Here is a 16,949-nt window from a genome sequence, read left to right on the forward strand (position 1 = left end):
CACGGTTTTTCCGATGTTGATGGCTTTAAATTAAAGTGCATTGTGGTTGATAAATATATATATATATATATATATATATATATATATATATATATGTGTGTGTGTGTGTATGTATATATATATATATACATACATATACCAAGACTTTTTCCCCCTTACAAGGGAGGTAGCCAAAAAGGAAAAGGCATAAAATTATTCTCACCCATTCCACCCCTGCATACACTCCACACCCCTCCACCCTCCCTCTCATCTTAGCACCCCCTGGATGACGGATCATCCCTGCAGATTGTCCACTGCCCTGGTTCAGAAGCAGTGTTGCAAGACACAGCATATCCATAGCAAGGCCGCTTCATTAAATCGGCGACCCCCCCTCTCCGTCCCATAAAGGAGAACACGGGGAGAAATCCCTTCGGGCTTCGTCAAAAATTTGCTCACACATACTACCTCACCCCCCATCCCCCCACCCATTCCACCTCATGCATCACAGCATCATCCATATACAACCATTCTCCATTCACCCCTGTCTTCTGTCCTCTCCCGTCCTTCCTCAACAGACATTCCCCTCTTCCCCAAAGCCTCCATTACCCCTCCATCCACCTCATCCTAGGATGTCCCTTCATGTTCACTCCCTCCACATCTGCCTTTCATACCTCTTTTACTAGTCTTTCTTCAATCATTCTTTCCATGTGTCCAAACCATCCTAATACTCTTTCATCAACCCTATCTCCCTACCCCTTTTCCACCCCTGTTCTCCTCCTCACCTCCTCATTTCTCACTATATCTAGCCTAGTAACCCCCATCATCCTTCTCAGACACCTCATCTAAAACATATTCAAACTCCTTCTCTCTTCCTCTCTTATGTTCCATGTTTCTGCCCCATACAGTGCTGCTGGCACAATCACTCCTTCATATCGTCTCCTCTTAGCATCCATTCCCAAATGTCTATTCCTCATTACACTTTTTAATCCACCAAGGCATTTACTCGCTTCTCTCAATCCACATTTATCTTTAGATTTCTTCTTTCACATACTCTCCCAAACTCTGTCACCAACTTCCTCAATCCCTCCTCCGATCCTGCCACAAGCGCAGTGTCGTCCGCAAACAACAGCTGGCTCATCTCCCACTTTTCTCCATTTTCTTTGATCATCTCCAATCCCTGACCCACTACCCTTGCATGTACCTCTCGCACTACCCCATCCATGTATAAGTTGAACAGCCAGGGTGACATAACGCATCCTTGACGAAGTCCCACCTTTACCTCAAACCACTCACTCTCTCCATTTCTAATCTTGACACAAGCTCTACTACTCTCATAAAAACTCTTGACAGCTCCTAGAAGCTTTCCTCCTATCCCGTATATCCGCAAAACCTCCCACAGTGCCTTTCTGTCTACCCTGTCGTAAGCCTTTTCCAGGTCCATAAAGGCCCAAAAAACATCCTTCCCCTAACCTATAGCTTTCTCACATATCTGTCTTACCACAAAAATCTGATCTACACAACCTCTACCTGTCCTAAATCCACACTGTTCCTCTCCTAATCCCCTCAATCAAGATCCTCCCATATGCCTTCCCAACTACAAGCTAATCCCTCTGAAACTACTACACTCACATTTGTCCCCCTTTCCCTTGTAAAGTGGAACTATACAGGCACTCCTCCAGTCCTCCAGCACTCTACTCTCTCTCCAGCAAACATTAAATAACCTCACCAGCCAGTCCACCATCACTGTACCTCCTTTTTTTAGACATTCTTCATGGCATCCATCCAGACCAGGTGCCTTACCTGCTCTCATCATCTTAACAACTGCCTTCACTTCATCCTTCCTTATTTCTCCTCCATTTTCCTCACTCATCACGGTCATTTTCTTAGCATTTCCCACTGCAGCTATCTTTCCCTCCCTATCCTCCTTCACATTTAGCAACTCCCTAAAATACTCTGCCCATCTTCCCCTTACTGCCTTCTCCTCCATTATCATCTCTCCATCTGTACCTTTTACCTTTTCTCCTCTACTTGATTCGCTTCCTCTTCCTCTCTTGATTTCTTTCCAAAACATCTTTTTATTAGTTTCAAAATTTTCTGTCATACTCTTACCCCATTTCACATCTGCTCTAATCATTGCCTTCTTTACCTTGTGCTTTACTTCTCTTTTCTTTTCTTTGTACCTCTCATATGACTCCCTCGTCCTATTTTGCAACCTATCTGTGAAAGCTCGCTTCTTCTCTTCTACAACCTTCTTTGTTTCCTCATCCCACCATTCACTACCCTTCCTTCTATTTCCTCCTGTCCTTCTTGTTCTACACACCATCTTTGCACACTTTGTGACTCCCTCCTTGAACCATCCCCATTCCTCCTCCACACCTAGCTCAACTCTATCCTTCACTCCCCCCCCACTCTTCCTTCAGCTTCTTCTTGTACTCCTTCTCCTTTTTCTTTTCATTTAAAGAGTTCACTCTAAGCATCTCTCTACCTTTTGTCCCTTTCCTCTTTCTCCATCTATCCTCCACTCCCAACTTACCTTCCACCAAAAAATGATTTGATATTCCCCCACCCTCTCCCCTTAGCACATGTACATCCTTAACTCTTCCTATCATAATCCTATTTACCACTACATTGTCCATTAACGCTCTATCTACCACCCTTCCATCCACCACCCTCTCCCATGTGTACTTATGCTTGACTTTCTTCCGAAACACTGTATTTGCTATCATCAACTCTCTTTCTAGACACATTTCCACCATCAACTCTCTACTACGATTCTTTCCTGGAACTCCACATTTCCCAACCACTCCATCAATTGGATCATTTCCTACCATAGCATTAAGGTCTCCCAGTACTATTACATTGATATTTCTCCCTATATATATATATATATATATATATATATATATATATATATATATATATGTGTGTGTGTGTGTGTGTGTGTGTGTATACTGTATAGATATGTATGCATATGTATATATATACATATATATATATGTATGTATATTTATATATATACATATATATATATATGTATATATATATATATATATATATATATATATATATGTATATATATATATACTTACTCTGTTGGTTGTCAGGCCGAACGGCCCTTCACCCCTTTCACTATGCCTCTCCTCTGCCAATTCCTTCCAGTCCTCTCTTGGTGCCACCCTCTCCACGTCCTTCTTTACTCCATCTATCCATCTGTACCTGGGTCTCCCTACCGGTCGTCTGCCCTCTACTCCTCCTTCCATCACCTTCTTTGGTAGTCTGCCTCCATTCATACGCAATGTCCAGCCCACCTTGCCCTTCTTCCCCGTATTTTATCCTAAATGTACGGTTGCCGAGTCTGATCTCTAATTTCCCTGTTATGCCTTCGTCTCCATTTCCCTTCTTCTTCATCATATACTGGGCCGAGGATTCTTCTCAGGATATTGTTTTAAAAAAAATTCCAGTCTCTTCTCCCTTTCTTTTGTCAGTGTCCCTGTCTCACATCCGTACAGGGCTGTTTGTTTTATTACAATGCTATATGTTCTTATCTTAGTTCTTCTGCTGATGGTCCGACTCTTCATTATGGATGCCAGGGCATGGCAACATCTGTTTCCTACAGCTATTCGTTCGTTTATTTCCATGTCCAATTAATTTCTCTCACTGACAATGGATCCCAGGTACTTGAACTTATCCACTTTCTTCACCCTTAGTGATCCAACTTGCTCTTCTCCTGGTGTATAATTCCCATTTCTACTTAGTTTCATAATTTCCGTTTTCTGCTCATTGCATTTTAGGACTATCTGTTCTGCTGTTCACTGTAAAGATCTCGTTAATGTCCTCCACAGTCTCGGCCACCACATCCACATCATCGGCATAAGCGAGGTAGGTTATCTAACCATTGGATAACTTAGCTCCACCTGGATGGTTGGTAATCTGCCTGACTGCTTTCTCCAGTGCAAAGGAGACAGCATACATCCAGTGCAAAGGAGACAGCATACATCCCTGCCTAAGGCCACTGTGTATATTGAAACTTTTTTTTATCTTTCCTTCCAACTCATCTGCTTCCCATGTAGCACGTTTTAATGAGGGATATTAATTTAGCTGGAATATTCAGTTCTGCCATTATGTGCTACATTGATGGTCTGTGCACACTATCATATGCTTGTTTGAAATCTACAAATAGATGGTATAGGGTCTTATCATATTCGTAATATTTCTCCATTAGTTGGCGAACTGTGTGAATATGATCCGTAGTTGATCTGTTTCGCCTAAATCCACACTGATATTCCCCCAACTCCTGTTTTGTGTATGGTTTAAGCCGCTTCATTAGAATTCTTGTGTATATTTTGTGTAACACACATAATAGACTTATCCCTCTATAATTGGCACACTCTAGTTTGCTTCCTTTCGTATAAATTGGAATAATAATCCCCTTTTGCCATTTTGTTGGTAATTTTTCCTTATTCCATATTTCTTTTATTAGTTTATAAATCTCTTTTTCCTGGACTTTCCCCCCATTTTTAGTAGTTCTGGTGGTATTTCATCACAGCCTGGAGCTTTTCCATTTTTTAATTCCTTTATGACCATTTTTATTTCAGCTAATGTTGGTTCTTCAATGGGATCTGTATTTATTACTTCTGCAGCCTGGATTGGGTGAGCCGGGTCCGGTCTGTTTAGCAACTCATAAAAGTACTGCTGCCACTGTTCCATGACTTCGTTTTCTCCATAGAGCATATCTCCACCTGGTCCTTTAATCATCCAATTTCTAGCTTGAAAACCTTTCTTTACAGCTCTCAGCTTCTTATGGTGTTCTTTCACTCTACCCTCGTTTATATTACTTTCGATTTCATCTAGTTCTCTATCCAGATCCTCCCGTTTCTTCTGTCTAAATAATCTCTTGGCACTCCTACTCTCTCTCAAGTTTTCTGCTAATCTTAAATCTGATGGGTTTTGCATTAGGTTTTCTCTAATTTTTCTGCATTCTTTAGATGCCTCCTTACATTCCTCATCATACCAATGATTTCTTCTAACTGGTGTTATGTATCCTACATGCTCCTCAGCAGCTTTATGTACAACCTCTTCAATTTTCTTTAGTTTATAGTCGATATCATCTTCCTCCCCCTCTTCAATTAGATTTAGCACATCGAAACGGTTTCGTATTTCCATCTGATATTCCTCTTGCACCTCTTGTATCTTTAGCCTGTCCACGTTGTGTCTTTCGGTTCTGTTTTGTGGGGTTTTCTTTGCTATTAATTTTGCCTTCACTTTTCCTATTACCGAATTATGATCACTGTCACAGTCTGCTCCCCTGTAGGATCGTGTATCTTGTAATGCACCTCTATATTTCCTTTGTATTAGTATATGATCTATTTGGTTCTTTGTGGCTCCATCTGGGGATGTCGATGTTAAGTTTGTGTATACCATTATGTTGGAATAGTGTGCCACCAATTACCATATGATTTGATAGTGCAAAAGAGGCCAATCGTACTCCATTTCCGTTGTTGTTCGAATGTAAGCTTTGTCTGCCTATCGCCGGATGGAAGGTCTCCGATTCCTTGCCTACTTTTGCATTCATGTCACCGATTATCATTCTGATGTCGTGTCCTGATACGCTGTCATATACCTCTTGTAAAGTAGAATAAAATAAATCTTTCTCCTCATCCTCCTTGTCTTCCGTAGGAGCATGAGCCGTAATAATTGTAATATTGAACCATCTATCTTTTAGTTTTATCTCTGCTATCCTTTCATTTATTGGTGTAAAGGACGAGACAGCTCCTGCAATTTTCTCATGTATGCAGAAACCTACTCCCCCAATGTGCTGGTTATCCTGTCTCCCACTATAAATGATATTGTATTTCCCGATTCCAATTTCTCCTTGTTGAGGCCATCTAATCTCCTGTATCACTGCTATTTGCACACCGTACCTTTCTAGCTCATCTGTTATGGCCTTAGCACTTCCAACTCAATACTTGCTAATAACATTCCATGTTACAATTTTAATAGCATTCTTCCAATTCAGTTGTCCATTTCTCGCCAGTCCGGTTTCCAAAGATCCATCCTTCCGAGGCTCAGTTTCAGTTTCAGTAACCCAATTCTTTAATGATGTAGGTTGGTTAGACTCCCGATTGATATACCGCCTGAAACTCGGTCGTTGACGCACCCTCAGTAGAAGCAGGGGGAACCACGGGCAGGTAGTACGCCAACAATTAGGAGGCAGAGGCTACGTAGACTTAACGACTATAACTTAGCGACTACGACTTAATCCTCAAGCATAGCTTACTACTTAAGTCTATGTATCGCGCATACACCCCAGACCCATATATATATATATATATATATATATATATATATATATATATATATATATATATATATATATATATATAAATATATATATATATATATATGCTTACTTGCTTAAAGCTGTCCGTCGATTTCGACGATGACGTCACTCCATGCGAAGGAGTTGAAAGATGAAAGAAATTCAACGTTGATGGGTCTTGCGGTGGCTGACGAGTCCAATGCGGGCGCCACATACACGTCCACAGATGTCACACACGTACTCTCCACCTGGGAGAGCTGGACGAGGGCGCCTAGCTCGTCTTTCTTCAGCCACTCAGTCATAATTTTGGTTGAATGAAGTCATTCCCGCCTGGCAGGTCGGCTTCCACTCATCTCTGTCTTCAGTTAGTGTTTCTAGTTGCATAGGTTGGATGCCACACTTTTTTAAGTTAGCCTTCAAGCAGTCTTTGTACCGTTTGCGCTGCCCACCCACTGATCGTCGTCCTTCTGCGAGTTCTCCATATAAAATCTGCCTTGGGAGTCTATTTTCCGGCATTCTTGACACGTGTCCAATCCATCTGAGCTGTTTCCGCTCGATCATAGCTTAAAGAGAATCTACACCCGCCCTCATTCGTATCTCCGTGTGAGGTATGCGGTGCCACCACTTAAGGCCAAGAATCTTCTGCAGGCAGCTTATATGGAACCTCTATAACGTCTTGATGTGCCCTCGGTAAGGGACACAGGTTTCACTTGAGTAGAACAGAATTGAGAGACAGATTGATTTGTAAACTGAGAGTTTTTCGAAAGAGGTCAAGGCAAGGCTGATTCTACGATGTATTTCATCAATCATATTACCTTTACTGTTGATAATTGAACCCAAGTATTTAAAACTATTCACATTTTTGAAGGTGGCGGGTTCAATATTGGGCTGCAAAGTGGTCATCGCTTCGGTTTTGTCGGTGCTAATTACAAGGCCCGCGCATGTGTAGGTTTGTTCCAGTCCTTGGAGATTGCGCTGAAGGCCATCAGAAGTGCATCCCACAATTGTGGCATCATCCGCATACTGGAGCTCAACCACGCAATCCCTAATAGTTTTTGTGGGCGCTTCCAGTCGTCGTAGGATGAAGAGGTTGCCGTCCAATCGATGAGAAAGTGGCACACCGTCCTCTGGGCTGATGCCTTGTGCAGCAGCGATCATAACAGCTGCGAGGTACAGGTTAAAAATTACAGGAGCAATGACACAGCCCTGTCGCACACCGGTGCACACATTGATAGGGTCAGATCTAATACCGTCACCAAGGACTCTAACCATTGCACCGTCATGAAGGGCCTTGATTACGTTTAGGAACTTTGGTGGGCATCCAAATCTATGAAGCACCTCCCACAGCAATTCTCTATTTATAGTATCAAAGGCTTTCGTCAAGTCAATGAAAACCATATATAGATTACAATGTTGCTCAATGCACTTCTCTTGTATCTGGCGTATGACAAACACCATGTCGGTTGTGCTGCGGTTTTTTCTGAAACCGCACTGGCTTTCAGGTAAAACATTCTCAGATATTGTCTCATTGAGTCGCAAGAGCAGAATTCTGGCTATCTTGCCAGCGGTGGATAGGAGTGAAATCCCTCGACTATTATTACAATCAGCTCTATCACCTTTATTTTTACAAATGCTGATGAGATCCGCATCTTTCCATTGTTGTGGGACGCAGCCGGAGTTCCAAGCTGCTGTGATTAGTGTGTGCAAGGCTCGGACAACAGCCTTCCCACCATGTCGAACAATCTCCACAGGAACTGCATCAGGTCCTGGAGCTTTATTGTTTCTTAACGAGGCCACTGCGTTCGAGACCTCCTATATAGTTGGAAGTTCATCCAACTCCTCTAAGACCGGTAACTCTGGTACATTTTGTATGAATGAGGGGTCTACAGGGGTGTGCCTGTTCAGTAACTCTTGGTAGTGTTCCGCCAATCGTGCAAGTATGGCTGATTTTCCAGTTATAAGGATGCCGTCTGCTCCTCTCACAGGGTGGATGGGGCCATGACGGGGTCCATATGCAGTTTTTATTGCCGAGTAGAATTGCTGCTGATTACCAGCATCGGCGTAGCCCTGAATTTCTGCTGCCAACTGCGTCCACCAGCTGTTCTGCATTCTTCTCAGTTCGCGTTGAGCCTAACTCCGTGCTGCTTTAAGTTTTTCATGATTTCCATTTGTTGGATTGCGAAGGTATCTTGCGTTTAGCCTGTTTCGCTCATCAATAAGGGTCTGGATGTCCCCTCTCTGATCGTCAAACCAGTCTCTATGCCGTCTTCTAGTAGTACCCAGGACTCTGGTAGAACAATCCGTTAAGACATCTGCTACTGCACCCCACTTCTTTGTCAGCAGCTCTGTAGTAATTTCTTCGCCGTCCTGCAAAACCACCTCAACACGCCCGTCGAGCTCCTCTTTTAACACTGAACTTATCTCTCTGTTACAGAGAGCTACAACATTGATTTTATTGATAGGGGCACTTTTCGTGCAGGGGGACGCAAGTGCAATCTTAACTTTGTACGAACAAGCCTGTGGTCAGTCCAGCAGTCTGCTCCACGCATGACTTTAGTTATGAGCACGTCTTTTCTGTCTTGTTGACGCACAATTACATAGTCCAGTAGGTGCCATTGACCGGACCTAGGGTGTCTCCATGTGGTTTTGTGTTTGTTCCTTAACTGAAACAGTGTATCAGTTATTGTTAGACCATACTCAGCACAGAAACTGAGAAGGCGCAGACAATTTTTATTACATTTGCCAATGCCATGTGCGGCCAGCACCCCCTTCCATAGGTGCTGGCTGGAGCCCACCCGGGCATTAAAGTCTCCGAGAATTACAAGTTTGTCTTCTTTTGGGGTGACTCGTACTGCTTCAGATAGCACGTTATAGAAGCTATCCTTGTCCACGTTCTCTGCAGTAAGTGTTGGAGCATAAACACTAATGAAGCGGGATTCTCCATGTCATTAGACGTTCACTCTTCCCTCGTGGGGTCTTAGGTAAGGATCTTAGCAGTGAGGTTCGCACAGCAAACGCAACTCCGTATAGACGTCTCTCCTCTGCTGGAAGGCCTTTCCACATGAACGTGTAGCCCTCACCTACCTCCTCCACAGTTCCCTCACCTGCAAGTCTTGTCTCTGCCAGGGCTGCGATGTCGACCCCATACCGGTTGAGTTCTGATGCAATAAGAGCAGTGCGCCTCTGTGGGCGTTCACTTTGTTCATTGTCGAGCAGCGTACGCACATTCCATGCCGCGATAGTCATAGTATGACTATCTTGAGTTCTTGTCCTATTTTGTGATATATTTCTACGATTTCGACCGCATAAGTGGAATCCCACGGCAGGCGCGGTCACCTGCCCATGGAGAGTTTGGAACGAGCAAGGTCTAGGCCACCTTTTCCAGGCCCCTCCCCATAAAGGGGTGAGCAGTGCTAATCCTTAAAAGGGCTGCTCAGTCGTCCTGGGTGCTGCCGAAGGAGGCCCTCGTTCCATTCGGCCAGTCCAGCGACCAAAGTCCAGGGCCGCCACACGTGCAGGTTGAGAGCTAGGAGCTTCCAGTGGCATTCGGCACCTGCTCCCTTCGTTCCCTTCCCATTGCCGTGGGACTTGTTGAGAGTAAGAGCACTGAAGGGGAATAAAGTTGAAGTTACTTGGAGGGGGGTGCATGGAGCGAAGCTTGTGCAGAGATGATTTAAATGGTAGGTGGGAGCACAGTCTACAGACCACTAACTTGAACACATCACAGAAGCTCCAGTGGCAAAGATCAGGCAAAGACGACTGGGTCCGTGACGAAGCTGCAGGGTGTCTGGTCCACGGTGTCCTAGGACACACCTCCCACAGGGAGAGGATCCCCCATCCGCCAACCGGGGGACGCGCCCCTACGCTGACACCCAAGCGCGGGTGCATTTGTGTGTGTGTGATTCACCATGGTCTTGGATTACGTGTTGGACTCGTGATCGACAGGTATTTCCCTCCCGGAAAAGAGCTCACAGCTCATATATGACTGTGTGTGTGTGTGTGTGTGTGTGTGTGTGTGTGTGTGTGTGTGTGTGTGTGTGTGTGTGTGTTTGCGTGTGCGCGTGTGTATGTGTGTGTGTGTGCGTGTGTGTGTGTGTGTGTGTGTGTGTGTGTGTGTGTGTGTGTGTGTGTGTGTGTGTGTGTGTGTATGTGTGTGTGTGTGTGTGTGTGTGTGTGTGTGTGTGTGTGTGTGTGTGTGTGTGTGTGTGTGTGTGTGTGTGTGTGTGTGTGTGTGTGTGTGTGTGTGTGTGTGTGTGTGTGTGTGTGTGTGTGTTCAGGATGTCTATCTTGTAAGATCATCACATGCAGATATCCGTTTTGTCCCTCTTCTTGGATTCAATGATGAAATGAATTCGTCCATTTCAGGTGCTCAAACATGGATGCTGAACCAGCCAGTCCGCCTCCAACATTTCACAGTCTGGCATCATCAGGGAACTTGGTTGAGTTCGAGGAGCTCCTCGCAAGTAAAACCGAAGTCGATGACCTTGAAGCGGAGGATGAGCAAGGCAAAACGCCTCTCCACCTGGCAGCAGAACATGGAAACGCTGCTATAGTTCAACTGCTCATTAAGATGGGTGAGCATCTAAATTTGGTGTAATTATCCTCGGGGCAAAGCCTCTCATGTCATTGAAATTTCATCAGTGATCGAAAAAAATTCTTAGATGGGGGTTAGTCGGAACAAGTCTAACCGCGGCTGGTCTGACCTTACCGTGCAGAAGAATAAAATCGTCATGCGGTTGCTGATATAAAGAGAATACGTGTCAACTAGTGTAGAAGGGTTCATCGAATATTATTAGATTTCATCGAGAACATTAATAGTAATCGGATGAAAACGTCGCGTAAGGGTTGAGAGAGACTACACAAAATGTCATGCAATTCGACAATAACTCGAACGACATGCACGACATTGGATGGCAAGTCTTTTCGACATGTACCATACTCGAGATTGTGAGCGGAGTGACTGCCCAAGATATTGTCACAGCATCTTGTTGACAAACTCAGAGGATCTACGCAGTTTGAAATATGGTCTCAGGCTTTATCAATATCAAGGCTAATTTTTAGGGATTTCAATTCCAGCTGCAATGACCGAAACCATATGGCTATGATATAGATTCTTTTTTCATAGAATAATAATTTTCACGTGAATTTATTATCTTTGACTATTCTTAAACTTAAATTCATATATTTACTGCGCTAATTCAAGGCTGGGTATGTTATTACTCGAGTGAACTAGATGGTGCAGAAAAGCTTGGTAATTGTTGCAGTCTTATGAAGGAGTAACTAGTGTAGAAAAGATTGGTAATTATTAGTTATGTTCTCGTACTGATAATGACATTTTTCCTCTTTTTCTTTTTTCTTCCAGGATGCAAGGTAGATTTCTCCGACTCTCACCGTATGACACCTTTGCACTACGCCGTGCAGCGAGGCCACGCAGACGTCGCAAAACTCCTTTTGGAAGAAGGAGCAGAGCCAAGTAGTCGGGAGAAGTCCCGCGGGCGAACTCCACTGCATATCGCCACCTTGACCAATTCACTGGACATTTTACAGGTAGACCACTACGCAGTAAAGGTCGTCTATCTCAAATGCAGGATAAGGATGAGTATAGAAGCGGGTAGTCCGCGTTACCGGAGCTTGTAAGTCAAGTATACGAAATGAATACAAATCAAAAACAGGATATCATCAAATAGTTTGTGTCATAGATATACTGACAACATGCGTTTGGTATTGCAATTTGAATTCACCTCCTTATAAGATGGGGTTGTTTTTGAAAAAACCTAAAACCATTATTCAGACTGAGCACCCTTTTTCTCTCTCCCTCTCTCTCTTTTGTGCTCAGTATAACAACATTTACACTCACCAAAGCACCTAGTCAGGTCAGGTCCAAGTAGTGAGGAATTTTTCGACACTAGAATGTCCTGTCAAAGCGTGGGAAGGGCAATCACAAGTCAGATGACGTGAATAGAATGCAAAGCACAAACTCTCTTCTAAGTGCATCATTCTAAATTCCATTTAACTTTTAGTTTCAGTCATAAATCTTGTTTAAGGTGTGTAAACCTTTCACTGCTCACTTATCACAGATTCTAATACCATTCAATTTCAACTCAGATACTTCTCCAACCACTAGTTGATGATCCATGGAGCTCTAGAAGGATTCTTAAGGTGGCCGATAAGGTAATAATGGAGGAGGATTTCCTTTAAGCTTATTTTCTTTTTTATCCACCATGGTTAGACGAGGAAAAATATGAATATAAGATTTGAAATATATATATATATATATATATATATATATATGTATATATATATATGTATGTATATATATAATTAATATATATATATATATATACTGTATATACATATATATATATATATATATATATATGTATATATATACATATATATATAATATATATATATATAAAACGTTTCATGTTTTCGGTGTTTTCCTTTTACCAATATTTCATCTCCTTATCATTGTAACCATCATAATTTTTTCATTCCTTTTATGCTTTCCTCTCTGTTTTTTTTTTTTTTTTTTTTTTTTTTCTCCACGTCGGTCCCCTAGTGATTAGTTTAGAATATTCTGGACATAAAACTTCATTTTAGTGTCTTCATCTACTTTCCCCTCCAGAACCTCCGTCTTGTCTCTTCTCTTTTTCTCTAAGTCTTGCTTCCTCAAACTCTAAGGACGGCAGGACTGCCCTCCATATTGCAGCCCACTCAGGTCTTGTGGAGGCGGTCATGATGTTGCTCAATGTAGGCGCCGACGTAAATGCCACCGACTTTGCTGACAACACCACAATGCATTCTGCCATCACCTCACGCCGTCAGGTATGCGTGGAACGGGAGAATATCTTAGTGTGTGTGTGTGTGTGTGTGTGTGTGTGTGTGTGTGTGTGTGTGTGTGTGTGTGTGTGTGTGTGTGTGTGTGTGTGTGTGTGTGTGTGTGTGTTGTGTGTGTGTGCGCGCGCGCACGCTTGTGTGTATGCATGGCTAAGATATATATATATATATATATATATATATATATATATATGTGTGTGTGTGTGTGTGTGTGTGTGTGTGTGTGTGTGTGTGTGTGTGTGTGTGTGTGTATATATGAATAGAATCACCAGTGACGGTGATGTCGATCAAATAATTCCGACTGTCGTCCCCGGATTCGAACCGGGCTCGTGAAATCACATAGAGCTATCGAGCCTATAGGCTCGATAGCTCAGTTGGCAGACCGATGGGTATGTGATGTCACGAGCCCGGTTGGAATCCGGGGACGACAGCCGGAATTATTTTATTTATATGTATGTATATATATATATATATATATATATATATATATATATATATATATATATATATATATATATATATATATATATATTTATGTATATATATATATATATATATATATATATATATATATATATATATATATACACATATATGTTCTGCGCTAATTACCGATCAGCGCTATTTTAAGATGGCGCTGCACGATTTAACGATTCTATAATTGCGCGGCAATCTCGAGATCGCGCAAGGACTGCTGTGTGCATTTTAGCGATCTGCACGATCTTGTAATCTTGAAATAACATGAAAACATGGTCTTCATTTTTGGTAGATTTTGATAGCTACATCATTCTTCGCATCATTCTTCGCAACACTCCCTACGGGAGGCCAGTAGGGAATGTATCCCCAAATCATATAAGACAATCATTTGTGTATGTGGTAAGGTGACCAAACTGGAGTAGGCCTACGTCACTTCTTCTTCTGGAAAATATTGATTTTTTTTTTTCAGTTTTGAAGGGTTCAGCGGAAATGAGAACTAAATTTAAATTACGAAATCTCATTCCAAGTCAGTCTAACCTCAAGTCTGAATCTGACCCTACTAGGCTTAGGGTTACCATGGTTACACAACTTACAGTTGTGTGTGTGTGGGGGGGGGGGGCTTTGAAGGCTGTCTGGACGAAAACTTTTTTAAAACTGAGTGGGGTGTAAGGATTTGTCCCATTTAAATTTATTTTCTTATAATAAAATTTATATTTACCATGTTTATTTACAAATACAAAAAATTATACAGTTTATATGTAATGTACATAACCGGTTTGCTATCAGTAAAAAGTTAAAATCTAAATAAAATACAGAGGAAAAAATAAAGAACGCACTGAGGATCCTGCACAGCCATCGGGATTTTTAGTTCTGCAGGTTACTCATTCTACAGTACAATATACAAAAACTTCCAATAATTTGACGATGTTTTCGTCGTCCATGAACAAAATCACCATTACCCAGTTATACTCTTGCAAAACTGTTACCCGAGTTAAAGTCCATAATGCACAAGTGAATGAAAATTGGGGCGGATCACTATAGTTCATAATGTCAATGGTAATCACTACACATCCACACGTCTACTTTCGAATCGGATTTTAAGCCCACACACGAATAATGATACTACTGGTAGGTTGGTGACAGCTGCATGTACATGGGTTAATGTCAATGAGATCCGAGACAATCTTAAAAATGCGCAATCTTGCGATCTGCCATGCATGCCATTCAGTGCCATGCATGCCATTCAGTGGGGAAAAGGCTTGCGCGATCTCGAGATTGCCGCGCAATTATAGGATCGTTAAATCGCGCAGCGCGATCGTAAGATTGCGTAAATCGCCAAATTGCGCGGAACACACACACACACACACACACACACACACACACACACACACACACCCACATATATATATATATATATATATATATATATATATATATATATATATATATATATATATTCATAGTGTATATGGGCAGGAGGTTTTCCCTCAAGCATACTTCATTAAAGTGAAGGGCAAACTTGTTATGACAAAGCTTCTTGTATTTTTCTCTCTTTCTTAGAGTTGTCTTGCCTACTGTAGGCAGTAACCTTAATATTTCTACGGAAATTATATATTACAATAAAGACCCACGACGATTACCCATCCTAGAGGCTTTATACAATAAATAACTATCCTCGGGAATGAATATCCAACTCGAGGACTTAAAAATCCTACTGAGTGTTAGGAGATAATTTCCCATTGAAAACGAGACAATGGACACTGACATAAGCGACCCACCAACCAAGAGGACCTCAGGGAACTCTGGCGACGCCAACCAATGACAACCTGCCAAAATCCCCCACCCGGGTATATAATCACCCACTCAACAAATTAGCCTTTAGATTCTTACTTGCCACTTAGGAAGCACCAAGAGGTGTAAAAACGCGTTCTGGCTATTTACAAATTGTCTGTTATTCCACAGCATGTCATACGTAGAAATATTAAGGTTACTACCTACAGAAGGCAAGATTACTCTAAGAAGAGAAAAAAAATACAAGAAGCTTTGTCATAACAAGTTTGCCATTCACTTTAATGATATATATATATATATATATATATATATATATATATATACACATATATATACATATATATATGTATATATATATGTATATATATATATATATATATATATATATATATATATATATATATGTATATATATATACTATTTGTAGATGCGCTTGATAGATGATTTATTCCTATGTGCAGCCTAGACTATCGTTTATCTATCTTTATCTGTCTGCTTATTTATTTACTTATCTCTTAATCAATTTATACATATATTTTTCTATCTGTGTCACACATAGTTAACAATGGCTGGCGTAATTTCCAAGAACATCATTTCTTCAACATATAGTTTTTCCCAGCTGGTCAAAGGAGTTATAGTGTACAAACATGTAATGAAAAAACGTAATCCTAAGCACTTATGCACCTGCTTATCCCTAACTGATAAACACAGTCACATCTACATCCGTATTCATTTACATAAAAACACTTAGGTCATTTAAGACACTACAATGAGAAATGTATATTTCAGAAAGTGTGTCGACAGATTCTTGAACTGCTTCTGGATTCTGGAGGGGACGTCGAAGCGAAGGGAGGTGAGGCGAGTGGTTTCCTGACCCACACCGCCGCCTTCGAGGGCTGCACCCGATGTCTGGCTTTGTTGAAGTCCAGAGGAGCCTCACTAGAGACACAGGCAAGGAGTCCTAAAGGCGTTATCACACTGGGCCACTTTTTATCCAACTGTTGAAACAAATTTGCAGCCCACAGCTTTCGGGAAGTAATATGATATACTGGAGTGATATAATTTTCCTCCAGCATATCAAATGACATTCTATGTATTTTTGTTGAGAAAACAAATAGTTTGCCACAGTGATTCTACGGCGGAAAAAGTTCTGGAGGTGGGTGGTACCGCCGATTAAGAGGAGGTTGGAGATAAAATAGCCCAGCTAGGCTTAGGTCTGGGTACAGGAGACTGGGGTTGGTAAATGGTTAAAAAACTATTTAGAATAATTCTCTACCCCAACGTTGCTCTAGATATATCTTTGCATCAGTTATTAGCCCCTTGTAACATGGTTATTGATTAGAATCGTGGAAAACTATGGGAGGTAAAGGGGAAACTGAAAAAGGAGGAATAGCAAAAAATCAAAATTGGATCATCATTCCTTTGTGTTCGAAAACTTAAGTCTCCAATGTTGAACATTGGAATAAAGAATGTATATTTATAAATGTTAGATAATAATGTTTAACACGGAGCCGTAGGGGTGTCAAAAGACTTCATAACACGA

At 41.7% G+C, this 16,949-nt stretch overlaps 1 protein-coding gene across 1 annotated transcript in view; it reads left to right on the top strand.

Annotated features, from left to right (window-relative positions):
• The window catches only part of LOC143025757 (uncharacterized), a 240,789-nt gene that overhangs the window by 185,432 nt on the left and 38,408 nt on the right, over positions 1 to 16,949 (top strand). Inside the window, exons 5-9 of the mRNA XM_076185763.1 lie at positions 10,664 to 10,872; positions 11,661 to 11,845; positions 12,404 to 12,469; positions 12,983 to 13,126; positions 16,196 to 16,357. Coding sequence (XP_076041878.1) covers positions 10,664 to 10,872; positions 11,661 to 11,845; positions 12,404 to 12,469; positions 12,983 to 13,126; positions 16,196 to 16,357 — 766 coding nt within the window. The remainder of the gene's footprint in view (positions 1 to 10,663; positions 10,873 to 11,660; positions 11,846 to 12,403; positions 12,470 to 12,982; positions 13,127 to 16,195; positions 16,358 to 16,949) is intronic.

This window comes from Oratosquilla oratoria, chromosome 5 (assembly GCF_046742065.1).
Source record: "Oratosquilla oratoria isolate Oo_2021 chromosome 5, ASM4674206v1, whole genome shotgun sequence".
NCBI lineage: Eukaryota > Metazoa > Arthropoda > Malacostraca > Stomatopoda > Squillidae > Oratosquilla > Oratosquilla oratoria.